The following is an 18,233-nucleotide window of genomic DNA, read 5'->3' on the forward strand; positions in this document are numbered from 1 at the left end:
TGGACAAAAAGTACAGGACATAATAGTGTGTGTTATCAAAAGTTTAATGTAATTCGCACAGAAGACATATAGTTAGTTTTCAATATAAAGGCAAGCAATGAGAGGCTGTTAATCTAGCTTTATCCGTAATTTGCAGTGCTGGACATGAAGGCATTCAGTATGCAGGAAGTCTGCCTCCAGTCAGAATTTTTTTCATGTTTCACCAACACATAAAAAAGGAAAAAAACATAACAACTAATTGAAAACAAAGCAAACACTTCCAAACCAATGTTACAGCACTGACTAACCAAACTCAAATAAATCCACATTACCACAGTTACAACCAATACTCAAATGAATACAATAGCACAATTTAAACTCAACACATCACATCCGATAGAAGGCACCATGAAATACAACAACATGACAACTACAAACACGAACCAACTCAAAAACACCGAACCTTAGTGACGTCACACACAACACCATTACATCACGGGCCAAAGCGGTAGGATGGAACCGAACACTTCCAATGAAGCAATTCAAGTCATAAGCTTTGACCAGTTACATAGGAAACATGCCACAAACACCATAAACAATATGGCAACTATAAAATGATGTTACTTTTTTTTTTTTTTTTTTTTTTTTTTAGGTGGGCTAAGGTACAGACCAGCCGTCACAACTACCAGGCTTTTATAGTATCCCACTCATTGGCTTCGCCAACTTACAACAGAATGTCAGCTTCCAATCGAACCTACATGTCAGGTCAAGCTACATATCAGTATGTCACAAGGATCATTCTTTTTTTCCAAATTCATTGGCTTTGTCAATTAACAAAAAACGTATGAATACATGCACCAAAAGGTGATGTGACAATAACCATAACATTAACGCCGCTGGCCAAAGCTGGCAACTAGTAGTGAACATTCCTCTTGCTCCTAAAATTTCATAACAAATTAAATGGCATTCCAGATACAGCCACATAAAAATCACAACATTATTAAAACTTACAAAACAGGCTGGTTAAGTAGCAATGAATAAAAGAGAAAAAAATTCAGAATTTGAAAGCACAGTTCTGCAACAAAGCACCACACCTATTTTGCTGACTTCCACCAAGATGCGGCCACAACCTCTGTAAACAGGAACTCGAACAAAAACTCCTCAGATTTTTAATTATAAGTTTTAAAACAGACAGCCAGGGAATACATAAGGCAGCCGTACAAGTTGGAACACGTTCTTTGAATTTTTTAGGCTCTATATTGAACAAGTCAGATAGGGATGATAGTTCTTTTAAATAAGGATATTCCAGATATTCAACTTATATTAATAGAGGTTTCAAATCTAACCTGGAAAAACCATATCCTAGCAGTAAAACAAGCAAGCGCCACAACAGTATTATGTCAATCTAGATTCAGTAGGTTCAATTGACCAAATGGGTCAACTGAACCTACTGCTAGCAGATCTCTGCTTCATCCCACAATACAATGATTGTGTGACATGTGGCGTCATACGTATGCAAACAGAAAGAGAAAAGAACACTGACAATATATCTTATTGAAGCACGCATAATGATAGCAGACTGATCCATTGTGCAGCCCTAAGTCTAAATGGCATTACAGAAGTGTCTGATTCCACCTGTCTGCTTTGAGAAATGATGTCAAGATGGCAGACACCCTCCTTCCAGCATACACCATATGGTAACCATAAAATCATGATATACACATGCGAACAAAAATAGAAACGACACAAGAATGTGATGTTTAAAGCTTTCCCGGCATACTGATTGTTCCATAAAATATGGGAGAACTGCCAGATATCAGTAACGTCCTGCCATGATATTTCGGCGCAGAGTCTTCTGGGCATCTTCAGGTGAGTACCACTGTAGTAGTACTGGCGAGTACGTGCTGAGCTCTGCTATTTAAAGCCATACTGAGGTGACATTGCGCATGCGCTGCTCAGCGTGCGCGCTCATAACAACTCCGTGCGCTTCGCCTCACACCTTCCATGGTGAAAGCTTGGCGTATCGATATCAGGTCGATTTTCATCTTAATGCAGATAACTACGTCGACTACGAAGTTTCTCTGTAACAGGATTCCAAGCAGAGTTTAGCTGATAACCGCTATCTCGATTGATGAGAGTCTCATCAGACAATCTTACTTCCACAGATTCATTGATAATCGAGCTCCAAAAGTTTGATGTATGGGCCAAAATTTTTGTGTCATCGTAATTCATGGAACGGTCTGTGGAAATACAATGTTCGGCGGTTGCGGACTTCGTGGATTGGAAAAGGCAAGTATGCCATTGGTGTTCCACAATGCGTTCCTGCACAAGTCGTGTTGTTTGCCCTATATATGATTTTCCGCATTCACATGGAATTTTGTAAACACCTAATTTACGCAGGCCCAGGTCGTCTTTAACGGATTCCACCACAGGTGAAATTTTGGAAGGAGAGCGAAAGATGCTAGCTGGATGGTGTGACATGGACAAAGGAAACGCCACTGTCCTCATACCAAGGGATGACTATATTAATAAGATCAATGTTTTATTATGTGATTCAACGTATAGCAAAATCGATATGGATCCCACGAGCCGAGTGGTGCGAAAAACAGCAGAACTTTTATCAAATAGTTCTCTACCGAAAGAGGTCATCAAGAGACTGAAACCAAACAGTTCAGTTCCACCTAGACTATATGGACTGCCTAAGATCCACACGGAAAATTTGCCATTACGTCCAATTGAGAATAACATTGGAGCAGCCACCTATGACCTAGCAAAATTCTTGGCATCTTTGCTCAAACCAGCAAGTGTCCACATCACATAAAGAATTCTAGTGATTTTATCAGCCGACTTCAGTCACTACAACTGGAAAGTAACGACTTATTGGTCAGTCTTGATGTGGTTTCACTTTTCACAAAGGTGCCTCTTGTGGACTCACTACACCTCATTGGCAATATGTTTGGTGTAGACATTACAGCATTGTTTGAGCACACTCTCTCCTCTACATATTTTATATTTAACAATGAATTTTACAAACAATATGACTGTGTCGCCATGGGGAGTCCTTTGTCTCCCCTGATGGCCAATCTTTTTATGGAAGATTTTGAGGAGAGAGCACTCGACTCTGCCACTTTTAAACCGATAGTATTTTGGCGATACGTTGCCAACACTTTCATAGTGAGGCCTCATGGTCTGGACTGTCTCCAAGAATTTTTACGTCACATGAACTCCATACATGAAAACATAAAGTTTACCATGGAGATTGAGAAAAATGGTTGTCTGCCATTTTAGACATCTTGGTGCGACGTAAGAGTGATGGCACACTTGGTCACTCAGGGTACAGAAAGCCCACTCATACAGACCTGTACCTACAAGCTACTAGTTGCCACCATCCAGCACAAACAATGGGCATTCTCAAAACCTTGATCCACCGTGCCCATACCATCTCAGATGCCTACAGTCTTCAAGCAGAACTGGAACACCGGCAAAAAGTATTTCTGAAGAATGGCTTTTCAATTAGGCAAGTGAACAGAGTGATGCAGACCTACAAACAATGGAACAAGGAAAAGGAAGAGGCCTTCAGGTCGACTGCTTATCTACGATTTATTGGGAATATTTCTTCACGGATAGGCAGAATATTGAGAAAGTATCAAGTGAGAGTCATCTTTCGCCCTCCTTCCCAAATTTCATCATTGGTGGGATCCATTAAAGACGACCTGGGCCTGCATAAATCACGTGTTTACAAAATTCCGTGTAAATGTGGCAAATCATATATACGGCAAACAAAACGAACTGTGCAGGAATGCATTGTGGAACACCAACGGCATACTTGCCTTCTCCAATCCACCAAGTCCGCAATCGCCAAACATTGTATTTCCACAGACCATTCCATGAATTACGACGACAAAAAAATTTTGTCCCATACATCAAACTTTTGGAGCTCAATTATCAATGAATCTGTGGAAATACGATTGTCTGACAATGAGACTCTCATCAATCGAGATAGCGGTTATCAGCTAAACTCTGCTTGGAATCCTGTAATAGAGAAACTTCGTAATCAACATAGTTATCTGCATAAAGATGAAAATCGACCTGATATCAATAGGCCAAGCTTTCACCATGGAAGGTGCGAGGCACAGCGCATGGAGTTGTTATGAACGCGCATGCTGAGCAGCGCATGCGCAATGTCACCTCAGTATGGCTTTAAATAGCAGAGCTCAGCGTGTACTCGCCAGTACTACTACAGTGATACTCACCTGAAGACGGCCAGAAGACTCTGCGCCGAAATATCGTGGCAGGACGTTACTGATATCCAGCAGTTCTCCCGTGTTTTCATGGAATGACACAAGAATATTTCACTCCAGCAATAAAATGAAAATAATGGGACAACTGCAATCAGTATGGGGTTTAGGACGGGGACACCCTAAATACACAACAATACGAGAAACAGCACCACCTCGAAACAAATAGTATCCACCAAATCTAACAAAAGAATTCTCAACATACGCTGGACCTGATGGGATACCAGTTCGATTTTACACAGAGTACGCGAAGGAACTAGCCCCCCTTCTTGCAGTGGTGTACCGTAGGTCTCTAGAAGAGCGTAGCGTTCCAAACGTTCCAAAGGATTGGAAAAGGGCACAGGTCATCCCCGTTTTCAAGAAGGGACGTCGAACAGATGTGCAAAACTATAGACCTATATCTTGAACGTCGATCAGTTGTAGAATTTTGGAACACGTATTATGTTAGAGTATAATGAATAGAAATCTACTCTGTAGGAATCAGCATGGGTTTCGAAAAAAACGATCGTGTGAAATCCAGCTCGCGCTATTCGTCCACGAGACTCAGAGGGCCATAGACACGGGTTCCCGCATAGATGCTATGTTTCTTGACTTCAGCAAGGCGTTTGATACAGTTCCCAACAGTCGTTTAATGAACAAAGTAAGAGCATATGGACTTTCAGACCAATTGTGTGATTTGATTAAAGAGTTCCAAGATAACAGAACGCAGCATGTCATTCTCAATTTCAGGTGTGCCGCAGGGGAGTGTCGTAGGACCGTTGCTATTCACAATATATATACCGTATTTACTCGAATCCAAGCCGCACTTTTTTTTCGCTTTTTGTAATCCAAAAAACCAGCTGCTGCTTAGAATCGAGTGCAAAGCAAGCGGAGGTTCTGAAAAATGTTGGTAGGTGCCGCCACAACTAACTTCTGCCGTCGAATATATGTAGCGCTACACAGGCAAGCGTTGTAGGCACAAAGATAAGTACTGGCGCCAAAACCTCTGCGCCAGTAAAAAGAAAAGGAGGTTGCAAGACGAGCTTTTTTTCTCCGCCCCAAGTTTCGACCACTGCATTTTCATACATTATCCAACGAAGTAAATACAAATTCCGTATTGTTCATCTTCGAATGTAGCAGAATTTCAATGTACTATGAAAATCCGACTGGCAAGACTGTTTGGGTTGTTTGTCAATATGGCCAACTCTACGTTCTCAATTTTTTCCTACCTCTGAGAAGAGATGATTCGTAATAGGAACCTGATGAAATGTAAATCACACGCAGTATTCTCTTCACCATAAGAATAATACGAATATAAACATTTTGCCACGTATTTTTCATGTTTGCTGCTATCTCATTTAAATCCTGTCTGCCTAATAAATGCGAAACTAGAGTGAGACAACAGCAAACGCGAAAGAATATACGTATCGTGCCATGTTTGTATTCGTATTATTCTTATGCCTAATAGTGATACAGTCAGAGATAAAGCACGGCAACTGACTAGATTTTTAAACCTAAGATGACTAATTTCTGTGCAGAATTTGATGTACTAAAGAAGCGGCCCCAAAGATTTTCAAACGGAGAAAAATTTTCACCTAACTCTCATTCAGAACATGTTCTGTCATACGCAGTCTATTATTTGGTTCTTGTTGATCATTATCAAAGAAAGCAGCAGTGTAAGTAACAACAAATAGCAGTCTCTTGCCATTGTTTCGCTAATGAGACGATTCCTCTCTCCCTCCTTTTTTTTTGTAAGCGGCGGTAGCACGCACAAAAGCAAGCCATGCCGCGAGCCGCAACAGGTCGTAAACAGGCACAATCAGAATGCGACAAACAATGCATGACACAGTACAGTAATGCATTTTCAGCTTAAAGAGTGACGTAAACACCTATAACGAAGAAAACGGCAAATATCAGATCGAAGCAAACTAAGCAATCGATTCAAACCAGACGAAGCACGTGAAAAAGGAAGGGTACCCGAATAAATACGGACGGAGCGCCTGACGCATAGCAATGGCTACCTGGTAAAGCTTAACTGCTGTGCTTACGAGTCGAACCAAACTACTGTAGCTGTATCGTCATTCATTCGACCTAAATTGTGTCTCATATTACAATGGACCAACTTTGTTTCGATTTGGAGATGCAGCCTAAAACTTTTCTCTCCCCTTGAATTTCGAGTCTAAAATTACAGGTGCGGCTTAGATTCGGGAATTTTTTTTCCTTTATTTCGAGTCTCATTTTTCAGGTGCGGCTTAGATTCGAGTGCGGCTTTGATTCGAGTAAATACGGTAAATGACCTTGTGGATAACATCGGAAGTTCAATGAGGCTTTTTGCGGATGATACTGTAGTATATCGAGAGGTTGTAACAATGGGAAATTGTACTGAAATGTAGGAGCATCTGCAACGAATTGACGCATGGTGCGGGGAATGGCAACTGAATCTAAATGAAGACAAGTGTAATGTGCTGCGAATACATAGAAAGAAAGATCCTGTATCATTTAGCTACAATATAGCAGGTCAGCAACTGGAAGCAGTTAATTCCATAAATTATCTGGGAGTATGCCATTAAGGTATGCATTAGGAATGATTTAAAATGGAATGATCATATAAAGTTGATCGTCGGTAAAGCAGATGCCAGACAGATTCATTGGAAGAATCCTAAGGAAATGCAATCCAAAAACAAAGGAAGTAGGTTACAGTACGCTTGTTCGCCCACTGCTTGAATACTGCTCAGCAGTGTGGGATCCGTACCAGATAGGGTTGATAGAAGAGATAGAGAAGATCCAACGGAGAGCAGCACACTTCGTTACGGGATCATTTAGTATTCGTGAAAGCATTACGGAGATGATAGATAAACTCCAGTGGAACACTCTGCAAGAGAGACGCTCAGTAGCTCAGTACGGGCTTTTGTTGAAGTTTCAAGAACATACCTTCACCGAGGAGTCAAACAGTATATTGTTCCCTCCTACGTATATCTCGCGAAGAGACCATGACGATAAAATCAGAGAGATTAGAGCCCACACAGAGGCATACCAACAATCCTTTCCACAAACGAGACTGGAATAGAAGAGAGAACCAATAGAGGTACTCAAGGTACCCTCCGCCACACACCGTCAAGATGACTTGCGGAGTATGGATGTAGATGTAGATAACACTAGAAACGAAACTTACATTTCAATTTACCTACACAGCTCTAACAATCCCTCGATACAAAAAAATCAACACACACAACTCCAAAACATGGTGTTGCAAAATTTTCTTTACCTATATAACTCGAATGAAGTCAACGATACCAAAACCCCGCAAACAAAAACCCAAAACCAGTGCCCTCATTCATTTAAACAATTAAAATAAACTATACACCAAAACATAAACTATACACCAAGGGAGAGCATAAGGGAACAATTGACAGGAATGGGGAAAAGAAATACAGTAGAAGAAGAATGGGTAGCTTTAGAGGGTTGAAGTAGTGAAGGCAGCAGAGGATCAAGTAGGTAAAAAGACGAGGACTAGTAGAAATCCTTGGGTAACAGAAGAAATATTGAATTTAATTGATGAAAGGAGAAAATATAAAAATGCAGTAAATGAAGCAGGCAAAAAGGAATACAAACATCTCAAAAATGAGATCGACAGGAAGTGCAAAATGGCTAAGCAGGGATGGCTAGAGGACAAATGTAAGGATGTAGAGGCTTATCTCACTTGGGGTAAGATAGATACTGCCTACAGGAAAATAAAAGAGACCTTTGGAGATAAGAGAACCACTTGTATGAACATCAAGAGCTCAGACGGAAACCCAGTTCTAAGCAAAGAAGGGAAAGCAGAAAGGTGGAAGGAGTATATAGAGGGGTCTATACAAGGGCGATGCACTTGAGGACAATATTATGGAAATGGAAGAGGATGTAGATGAAGATGAAATGGGAGATACGATACTGCGTGAAGAGTTTGACAGAGCACTGAAAGACCTCAGTCGAAACAAGGCGCCCGGAGTAGACAACATTCCATTGGAACTACTGACGGCCTTGGGAAAGCCAGTCCTGACAAAACTCTACCATCTGGTGAGCAAGATGTATGAAACAGGCGAAATACCCTCAGACTTCAAGAAGAATATAATAATTCCAATCCCAAAGAAAGCAGGTGTTAACAGATGTGAAAATTACTGAACAATCAGTTTAATAAGCCACAGCTGCAAAATTCTAACACGAATTCTTTACAGACGAATGGAAAAACTAGTAGAAGCCGACCTCGGGGAAGATCAGTTTGGATTCCGTAGAAATGTTGGAACACGTGAGGCAATACTGACCTTACGACTTATCTTAGAAGAAAGATTAAGGAAAGGCAAACCTACGTTTCTATCACTTGTAGACTTAGAGAAAGCTATTGACAATGTTGACTGGAATACTCTCTTTCAAATTCTAAAGGTGGCAGGGGTAAAATACAGGGAGCGAAAGGCTATTTACAATATGTACAGAAACCAGATGGCAGTTATAAGAGTCGAGGGACATGAAAGGGAGTAAGACACGGTTGTAGCCTCTCCCTGATGTTATTCAATCTGTATATTGAGCAAGCAGTAAAGGAAACAAAAGAAAAATTCGGAGTAGGAATTAAAATCCATGGAGAAGAAATAAAAACTTTGAGGTTCGCCGATGACATTGTAATTTTGTCACATACAGCAAAGGACTTGAAAGAGCAGTTGAACGGAATGGATGGTGTCTTGAAGGGAGGATATAAGATGAACACCAACAAAAGCAAAACGAGGATAATGGAATGTAGTCGAATTAAGTCGGGTGATGCTGAGGGAATTAGATTAGGAAATGAGACACTTAAAGTAGTAAAGGAGTTTTGCTATTTGGGGAGCAAAATAACTGATGATGGTCGAAGTAGAGAGGATATAAAATGTAGACTGGCAATGGCAAGGAAAGCGTTTCTGAAGAAGAGAAATTTGTTAACATCGAGTATAGATTTAAGTGTCAGGAAGTCATTTCTGAAAGTATTTGTATGGAGTGTAGCCATGTATGGAAGTGAAACATGGACAGTAAATAGTTTGGACAAGAAGAGAATAGAAGCTTTCGAAATGTGGTGCTACAGAAGAATGCTGAAGATTAGATGGGTAGATCACATAACTAATGAGAAAGTATTGAATAGAATTGGGGAGCAGAGAAGTTTGTGGCACAACTGGACCAGAAGAAGGGATCAGTTGGTAGGACATGTTCTGAGGCATCAAGGGATCACCAATTTAGTATTGGAGGGCAGCGTGGAGGGTAAAAATCGTAGGGGGAGACCAAGAGATGAATACACTAAGCAGATTCAGAAGGATGTAGGTTGCAGTAGGTACTGGGAGATGAAGAAGCTTGCACAGGATAGAGTAGCATGGAGAGCTGCATCAAACCAGTCTCAGGACTGAAGACCACAACAACAACAAAATACACCAAAACAAAAAACCATAAATAACCCATTAAAAATCAAATAAAACAAAACATTTGCAAACAGCCAAATCCACCAACAAAACAATTAAGTTAGCCATGACAACCTGCCCCCCTCCCTCCCCCGCAAACACACACACAATAAAAACAAAACAAAATCATCCAAACGACCCCAACCTTGTCCCTCCCCCTTTCACCAACTCGAACCCACCACATACCACTCCTAAACCCAACATCCACAAAGAAATGGAACGAACAAAAACTGCAACCATTCACACACATTTTAAAAAAGAAAGAAAAAGCACAGTCCACAAAAAACAACAAAATAACTCCTCGAAGACATACAAATGAACGATAACAGTAGTAGTAGGCCCTATGTAAGTAAAACAATCTCTCTGACAGCTATGCTAAGACACCTCAAAGCACGTCCCTCATTGGACAGATCACCAAATATTGTCATGGTTGCACGGCCACATACAGAGGTCCATGGTCCAAGAAACTGGGACTCTAGTGAACTTTGCACACTCAGTACACAGAACACATCACATAGGCACCAATTAACCCTAGCATTACCAACGGGGGGGGCCTCGTAGGCCCACTGACTCAGTTTTTCTATGTTGTATCCACACCCTTTGATATATGAACTTGAAAGCAAAGGTAATTGTTCGTTATTGAATGTACTATTGAGTCATTACAGAATTTCAGAATAAAAATGTAATTAAAATTAATTTACTTGATTTAATTCTCTGTGGGCCTTAGAAGCCCACCCGTTGGTAATAGCAAGGAAAGATTTACGAGGTTGAGTCTCTCGTTTCAAATTCTTACCATGAAACGAATTTTGGCATTGTTGCCTTCAGACATATTATTATGAAGTGGACCATTGTTATTTTCAGTGTTTCTGCTGCTGTTGAACCAGCAACATGAGTAGACATCGTTTACGTGATAGTTCCATTGAAAGAGTGCTAGAAGAAGTTTTGAACGAATCAGATTTAGAGGAAAGTGAAGTGGATGATGATGTGGAAGAAATTAGAACTGATTCATCGTCTGAGAATGAAGATGAGGTTGAAGCCAATCCACCAGATGATAATGATACGGAATGTGATAAATTCATTGCAAAAAGTGGACGAGAGTATATTACGAAGCCATCTCAACAATATCGGCATTCTGTACAAAATATAGTGCGAGAAAGAATGGGGCTAGGACAACAAGGAAGAATTGCGTCTCCGAAAGAGGCTATAGAGCTCTTTTTTACACCTCAAATTATGAATCTAATAAAACTACACTCAAATGAAGAGGCTTCTCGACTAGGTATTCAGCACACAGATGAAGATGAGTTATTTTGTTATATAGGACTCTTGCTAATCATGGGTTCAAATCATGACAATAAGATACCTGTCCAAGATTTTCCAAGTCTTTGCTTCAGGGCCGACAAGTGTACTATGGATCAATGAGTCGGACCCGATTTTTCGAATTGACTAAAATATTGAGGTTTGATGATAAGAACACAAGAGAAATTCGTCGCCAGACTGACAAGTTTGCTCCAATGAGGGAAATTTTTGAAAGCTTCAATTCTTCACTTCCATTGTATTTCATTCCTGGTCTACATACAACAGTGGATGAGATGTTGTCTTTGTTCAATGGTCGCTGTCCATTCAAGGTGTTTCTAAAAGAAAAACCTGGAAAATACGGCATTCTAATTCGAATGCTGTCTGATTCTGAGACTAGATATGTGATCAGCATGGACATCTATACAGGCAAGTCAGGAAATACACAGCATTCAAATGGACCGATGGAAATTGTAAAGAGACTAATAAAACCTATTGAAAAATCAGGCCGTAATGTTACCACAGATCGGTACTATACTTCAGTGGAGCTTGCTGAGACTCTATGGAATGATTTTCACCTCACACTTGTTGGCACCCTACAGTCTAACAGACGACACATACCTGAAGAGCTGAAGACTACAACTGGCCGCAGTTTACACTCTTCCATCTTTGCTTATACTGACCCTCAGACACAGAGGCCACCAGTTACTCTTGCATCAACGCTAGTCCGCGAGAAGCCAAAACGACTGCTGTTGATGCTTTCAACTTATCACTCAGAAGGGGTGTTGAATGAAGACTCAAAAAAGACTAACATAAATGTTTTTTATAATTCTACAAAGGGAGGCGTGGACACCATAGACCAGATGGCAAGACACTACAGCACAAAGAGAGGAACAAGAAGATGGCCTTTGTCCCTCTTCTACACACTCATTGACATAGCAGCAATAAATGCATATTCACTCTTCCTCCTCAACTTTCCGAATTGGAAAAAGAATTTGCTAAACCGCAGAAGAGTTTTTATCACTAACTTAGGTCTCGAACTAATAAGATCTCAAGTAGATAAACGGGCACAAAATTTGTATGGACTTCAGAAGCCAGTAATAATGGCAATGGAAAGCATCACACAACGGAAGCTCAGCTGCTCTGTAGAACCATCATCCTCAACAGCAGAACCAGGAAAACGTAGACGGTGCCACCTATGCTGCCAAGAAGCTGCATCTAAAAAGATCAAGTACAACAAGCTGGGAAAGTCAACTGTTACCTGCTCTCAGTGCCACAAACACGTCTGTGGGAAACACTGCAGGAAGACAGTGTTGTGTGAAAAATGCGTTGCAGAATGAGACAGTAAATTTTGTTTGCTTCATGTAGTGTATCGAATTAAAAAAGTCGTTTTTATAAGAAAACACTATTTTGAAACATTATTCCAAAAAATATATAAACTGAATCTCGTGATTTGTTCATTTTATTCCTATTATAATAACATCTTTTATTATCCAGTATACAAAAACAATGTCTAAGCATTTTGAATTGTTATTAGAGGTATCAGAAGTAAATAAACTTGATTTATGATAAAATAAATTGTGGTATTCTTTATGGGCCTTTGAGCCCCCCCCCCCCACCCCCCCACCCCCGTTGGTATTACATGTAACAAAAAATACGTTGGTAATGCTAGGGTTAAGCTGAACCCTTGCAAAAAACTTATTGTTCCCATCATACCAATGCCCAGGGGAACATGGAGTGAATAATTATTAATTTTTTCTGTCAACACTACTACAGTTCAATCCACAAAAAGCACACAAATCTAATCATACACACCACAAACACAAACCAATAAATACCCGAAACAATAAATCAACATAACTCACCGACGATACAGCACACACTTCCAACAACAACTTCACCGAATGATTACACAATGCCACATTACTGAATACCACACATAACACCAACATCTTCATCTTCAAACATGAACATATACTCCACAAGGGGAGCCCTATATACTACAAAACACCATCTACAAAGCTGACCCAACTCAAGAGCACTGTGTCACAAGAATGTCACACACAATAAACTTATGTCATGGGTCGTGTAGATGGGTGGAATTGGATGCTTTCCTTGACAAGTCTACGTTAGGTAGTAAGGTGGCAATTTGGTTGCGAGTTGGGAAAGCGAACATGTGTGAACTGAAACCATAGATGCAGTCAAATATTGATCTACATCTCAGCCCGAGGTCAATGTTATGTTAGAAAGTGACAGTCTGGTTATGATTTGGAGAACTGGTATTAAAATATTTTAGTTAATTCAACCAATTTATGGCTTTACTCCATTTAACTTGTTGTCCAACTGTATACCATGGAATTTTAACCCCTAGCTACTACAGACTGTCTCTCAGATGGCTATAATTTTTTGTCTGATGATATTTCACATACCCCTGCAAAATGAAATGGAAACTTCTGTTTACCTTCCTATTGGTTGACAAGCTACATGTGCCAGAACTCTTGCATTGTTGCTGCTCTTTGTTTCTTATTTATGGGTCTTGAGAAGTCTCACAGCCATACCATGATGTTTACGTGTCATTGTCCTGTTGAATGGCACCATTTCTCCGTGCAGGAAAGACTGGACCTTCTACGGAACGTGTTTTACGTAAGACAGATGTGGCTCTTTCTAAACATCTCAGGAATCCTAAGACAAAGACTTAGATAAGGGTGATAATGACTCTAATTTCAAGATCTTTAGTGATCACGACACTAATTCAGAACAGGAAATAGAAAGTGGTGAAGATGACAGCTGATGATGATGTAGACGATTACTTCTTCACTAAGAACAGATGTTTCCACTGGAGAAAAAATCAGCTACCAGCTAACATAAGAACATGACAACACAATATTGTCTTGTAGCTTCCTGGACTGTACAGATGGTGAAAAGACTCAAAGAAAACCCTGCCCTTTTGAAGGTATGGAAACTGTTCTTTACTTAAGATATGTTAGATGAAATCATTCTATGGATGAACCCGAAAATATTTAAGATCAGAATACCGTACACAAATGATCGCTTATGTTATCTACAAGATGTTGAAGTCACTAACTGTTCTACTGGTGTATTCAGCTATTTTCAACTCGGGAAATGAATCACTTTACAGCTCACCTGCATCCAATGGGACAGGCAGAGGTGTTTCCAGATCCACTGCCAGTAAAGATTTCTGTTTTTATTAACTGCATTCCAATTTGACAATCCATATGATCAACAGGAAGGAAAGAGTAGACAAGTCAGCAGCAATTTCACAAATTTTTCTGCATTTCATCAAAAACCATCAACTTTGCTACATTTTAAGTGCAACAGTATGTGTCAATAAAATACTTGTACCTTTCTCTGGAAGGTGTGAGTTTAGAATGTATATGCCAAACAAACTGGCAAAATAAGGCTAGAAAATTCAGTGCTTGACTGATGCTTGGACAAATTACTTGTATAATGCATACATTTATTCCAGAAAAGGCAGCGATGTTCGTACCCTTTGAAATTATAAGAAAGGTCACATTGTTCCCACACGCACTGTCCTATTATTGTTGAAGCCTATTGAAAAGACCTGGAGAAATATTACAGGTGACTACTGGTACACATCAGTAGAACTAGTCAATGTACTTTTGAAAACAGTCTCATTTGTCGGCAGACTGGAGAGAAATAAAAATGATTTATCACAGCAGTTTCTACTTAATAAGAAATGAGATATGAAGACAACCGTTTATGGTTTCACGGAAGACATGACACTGGTTTCTTTTGTGCCCAAGAAGTTGAATTCTTATGTGGTACATCAATCTTATCCAAAGGCAGATGTAATGAGATTGATCTTCATGAAGACTCTAGCAAAAGATCTTGCTAAGCCTCATATGAAGTGTATGCTTTCTATAGGACGTTTGCCTCCATAGTTGAGTGACATCATGAGAGTACTTCATATACAAGAAGAGCCACAGACACAGTAAGAACAGTTTGAAACTTGCATGCCTTTTGTTCTTCTCATTTCCCTGCCAACAGTGTGGCATTCCAATCTGTTTAGAGTGTTCTAGTAAGGTCTGTATGAAGTGCACGCAAGTTGGAACTGACTGAAATATAATTCAGATCCTCATATGACTATGTAATTAGTTTTTACTTGTTCTTTTATAAGTAAAATGTGGCAAAATTTTTCCCTTTATTGAATTATGGAATGCAATAGCCACTCTACTTTGAAACGATGAGCTATAGACTCAAAGCTGATTTTGATTCCAATTTCTTATAAATGAAGCGTGTTTTTCTAACTACTTATTTTGCAACTCTGTAATATCTCTCTGGTGATAATCAGTGAGTGAGTACAGAGCCAACTATCTACTGTTATTTTCGTGACAAGCATATTAAAATAAAAGTGCAAATTCTGCTGTTTTATTTGTCTAAATGTTTAAAATTCTGCGTTGTTGAAAAACATCCAGGTTCCCACAAAATCTATTTATAAGAAGTGTAATGAATAACAAGACCGACACAAAAATATGTATTCAGCAAAACACTGGTTTTATATGTAAAAAATGAAAAGATGGTCTCAGACACCCCTCCATTGTAACTGAGTTCCTGTCAACGTCCATAGTACTTAAGAGTTAAACAGTCACGTGACAGGACTAGACATCATAAACTGTATCTGACTGTAACAAAACATTTAAAAATATTAATAATATCTATCATGTCATTATTATGACGTGGAAAATGTGTGAGGCACGAGAATATGGCAAACACCTAGTGATACAACCTGCACAACTTTCTTAAGTTTTCCAATCTCAGCAAGCTAATGGTCACTGATAATGCCTCTGCAACAGCAAAGTAATATGCGTTGCTGAAAAATGAGTTCTTATTGCACGTTACTCCACCTCTAGAGCTTTATGTGAAGGTCTGCAGAATCTTCTGTGCAGTTAATGAGATAAAAGAAAGCATTAAACAAAGTTAACTCAAGATATCTCACGGCGGAACACATTTAACATTTCCCTGAAACACAGAATTCTATCTTGAATACCAATACCAATAACACAATTCCCATAAATTCAGGTAGGCATAGAAGTAAATACTGCCACAGCAAACAGATGGCACTTAGATACTTTTAATTACCAAAAACAAGCAACACGAGACAAGTTTGATCCCGTAAATGCATAATGTAAGATGACCATGTTATGCAACAATCAGTGGCATATAAAAAAACACTTGTTATACTGAGAAAGCATCCGTAATTGAAAACAAATCACAACAGAACAAAAATAACTTCAGATACTATTGAAACCGACGCAAGAAACTTCCTTAAATTATTGAACTAAAGAAGTAAAAAATTTCAACAGTCATGACATGTAAAGCAGATACTCAAAAGAGGTTTATCACAGTATCAAGCAGCTGAGTTGAGGTAATACTGTGGGATACACCCAACAACATTCCGCAGAAGACAAAAACCACGTATCAAACTGGATATACTCATCAACATAACTAGTTCCAGAAAATAACTATAGTATCTACTTCAAATAAAAGACGAAAAGAATCTCACAAGTGCTGTCACTTGCAGGAATTTATCGTAGGATGAGTATCAATACGACAGTAAAGCAACGACATGCATAGAAAATGATTAAATACACTTTTAGATCCCCGCCCCCGCACTGTTTAGGGTATAAAACCTTACCAGGATAAAGAAGTTCCTGCTTCCAGGTGAAAGTCTACAACTAGAATTATATTACTTATTTTTGTGCAACACACTGACATTACTGTATGTGTACTTCTCCAACTTCTACACCAAAATAAAATAACTTACTCGTCTATGAATTGTGGTGAAAAATACATACAACGTGTTTCTCACGATATTAAGTTTCAGATGGCAAAGAACGAATCTCGTCCACACCTAGCTTGTAAGAGTAAAAACAGTCAACACAGCAATAATTGTTCTACAATCACACAACAAATACGATTTCCTATGAAAATGAGCTGGTAAGCTGTGGTTATGAGGCAGAACTTATTACAAAAAGAACGCAGAATTATGACTAGTATGGAATTAACACATACGATGGCTTTAGTGTAACAATTTACTGCATCCTCGTATTTCCTTAACGTGAAAAGTCTGTTTCCCTGGTCCTTTAACTCCTTGTCTGTTAAGTTCGCAGTGGAGTACATATATTTACTCATTTTATCCTAAAGTGTCTCCACAATTTTTTCTTTTTTTTTTTTTTTGGAACGTGTTATTTCGATAATTTTAAAAATCTACCACAACACTCAAACAACACTATTCCCCAAAAGCCATTTTTTTCACAGCTTCCGAAAACTACGCAGGCGTGCACTGCATTGAGCATTAACCAATTGGGTTGATGCGCTATCGAACATAACACAATCGCTGGTTAATAGTGGCGTAAAATACTGCAGCGTTTATTTCGCAAAGCAGAAATGTCATTATAGTATTATTGCTTGTTGTAGTTCAGCAAGCACACAAATTCTATGACGGGAAGCAAATAGTTACCGGCGATCATTCATGTGCGAAGATTAATACTTATTCTTCTTACGCAAGTTTCACGCTCTCAGAAAACCTTTCAAGAATGGCTGCAAGACTCTCGGTAATTATTGTTTTTTTAACGGTATTTTTTATTTATTTATTTGGCTTCAGCGTGAGTACATTAATTAGCCATTAAACAGTACTAATGGGATACTCAGACATGAACGTATTTCGTTAAAAGAACTAAACATTTTTTTAGCTATTAGGGAAATGAAGATAAGCTTAATTTCTAAACTCTGAACTAAAAACTAGTTTGTAAATATGAACGATTTCTTAAGTAAAATGGTGATTGCACTTTGTTTATAGTTCTGTGGCCAGATTCTAAAATTGCTCACAAGAATAAGTCTGTGTCAGACAATAAAGCACTGCTGTATCATTCTTTGTTAGAAGACCAGTTATGATTGTTGAGAATGGAACCGTAAGAACTCTAAGTTATAAGATGACCGTGATCGTACTTCGGACAGGCGAAGATTAAATTACTAATTTTGCAATCACAGGTATCAAAATTACTAAGATTTAGACGAAATAAATGGGAAGATGCCGTGATCAAATCCCATTCTGATTGTAGAAATAGCTCTGCTGTGCTATATACAGACATGTGAAACCACTGTAATTAGGGTATTTATGGTTGTATCCAGCTATAATACGAGAGTTGTTCAATAAAGAATGATCATAATTTTTTTCACAACATACCTT

At 39.1% G+C, this 18,233-nt stretch overlaps 1 protein-coding gene across 1 annotated transcript in view; it reads right to left on the reverse strand.

Moving 5' to 3' along the window:
- LOC126161311 (E3 ubiquitin-protein ligase CHIP) overlaps window positions 1–17,333 on the reverse strand; it is a 154,366-nt gene extending 137,033 nt beyond the window's left edge. Inside the window, exon 1 of the mRNA XM_049917065.1 lies at window positions 17,057–17,333. Coding sequence (XP_049773022.1) covers window positions 17,057–17,176 — 120 coding nt within the window. The 5' untranslated portion in view covers window positions 17,177–17,333. The remainder of the gene's footprint in view (window positions 1–17,056) is intronic.
- Window positions 17,334–18,233: the final 900 nt, after the last annotated feature.

Source organism: Schistocerca cancellata, chromosome 2, assembly GCF_023864275.1.
Source record: "Schistocerca cancellata isolate TAMUIC-IGC-003103 chromosome 2, iqSchCanc2.1, whole genome shotgun sequence".
NCBI classification, from domain to species: Eukaryota; Metazoa; Arthropoda; class Insecta; order Orthoptera; family Acrididae; genus Schistocerca; species Schistocerca cancellata.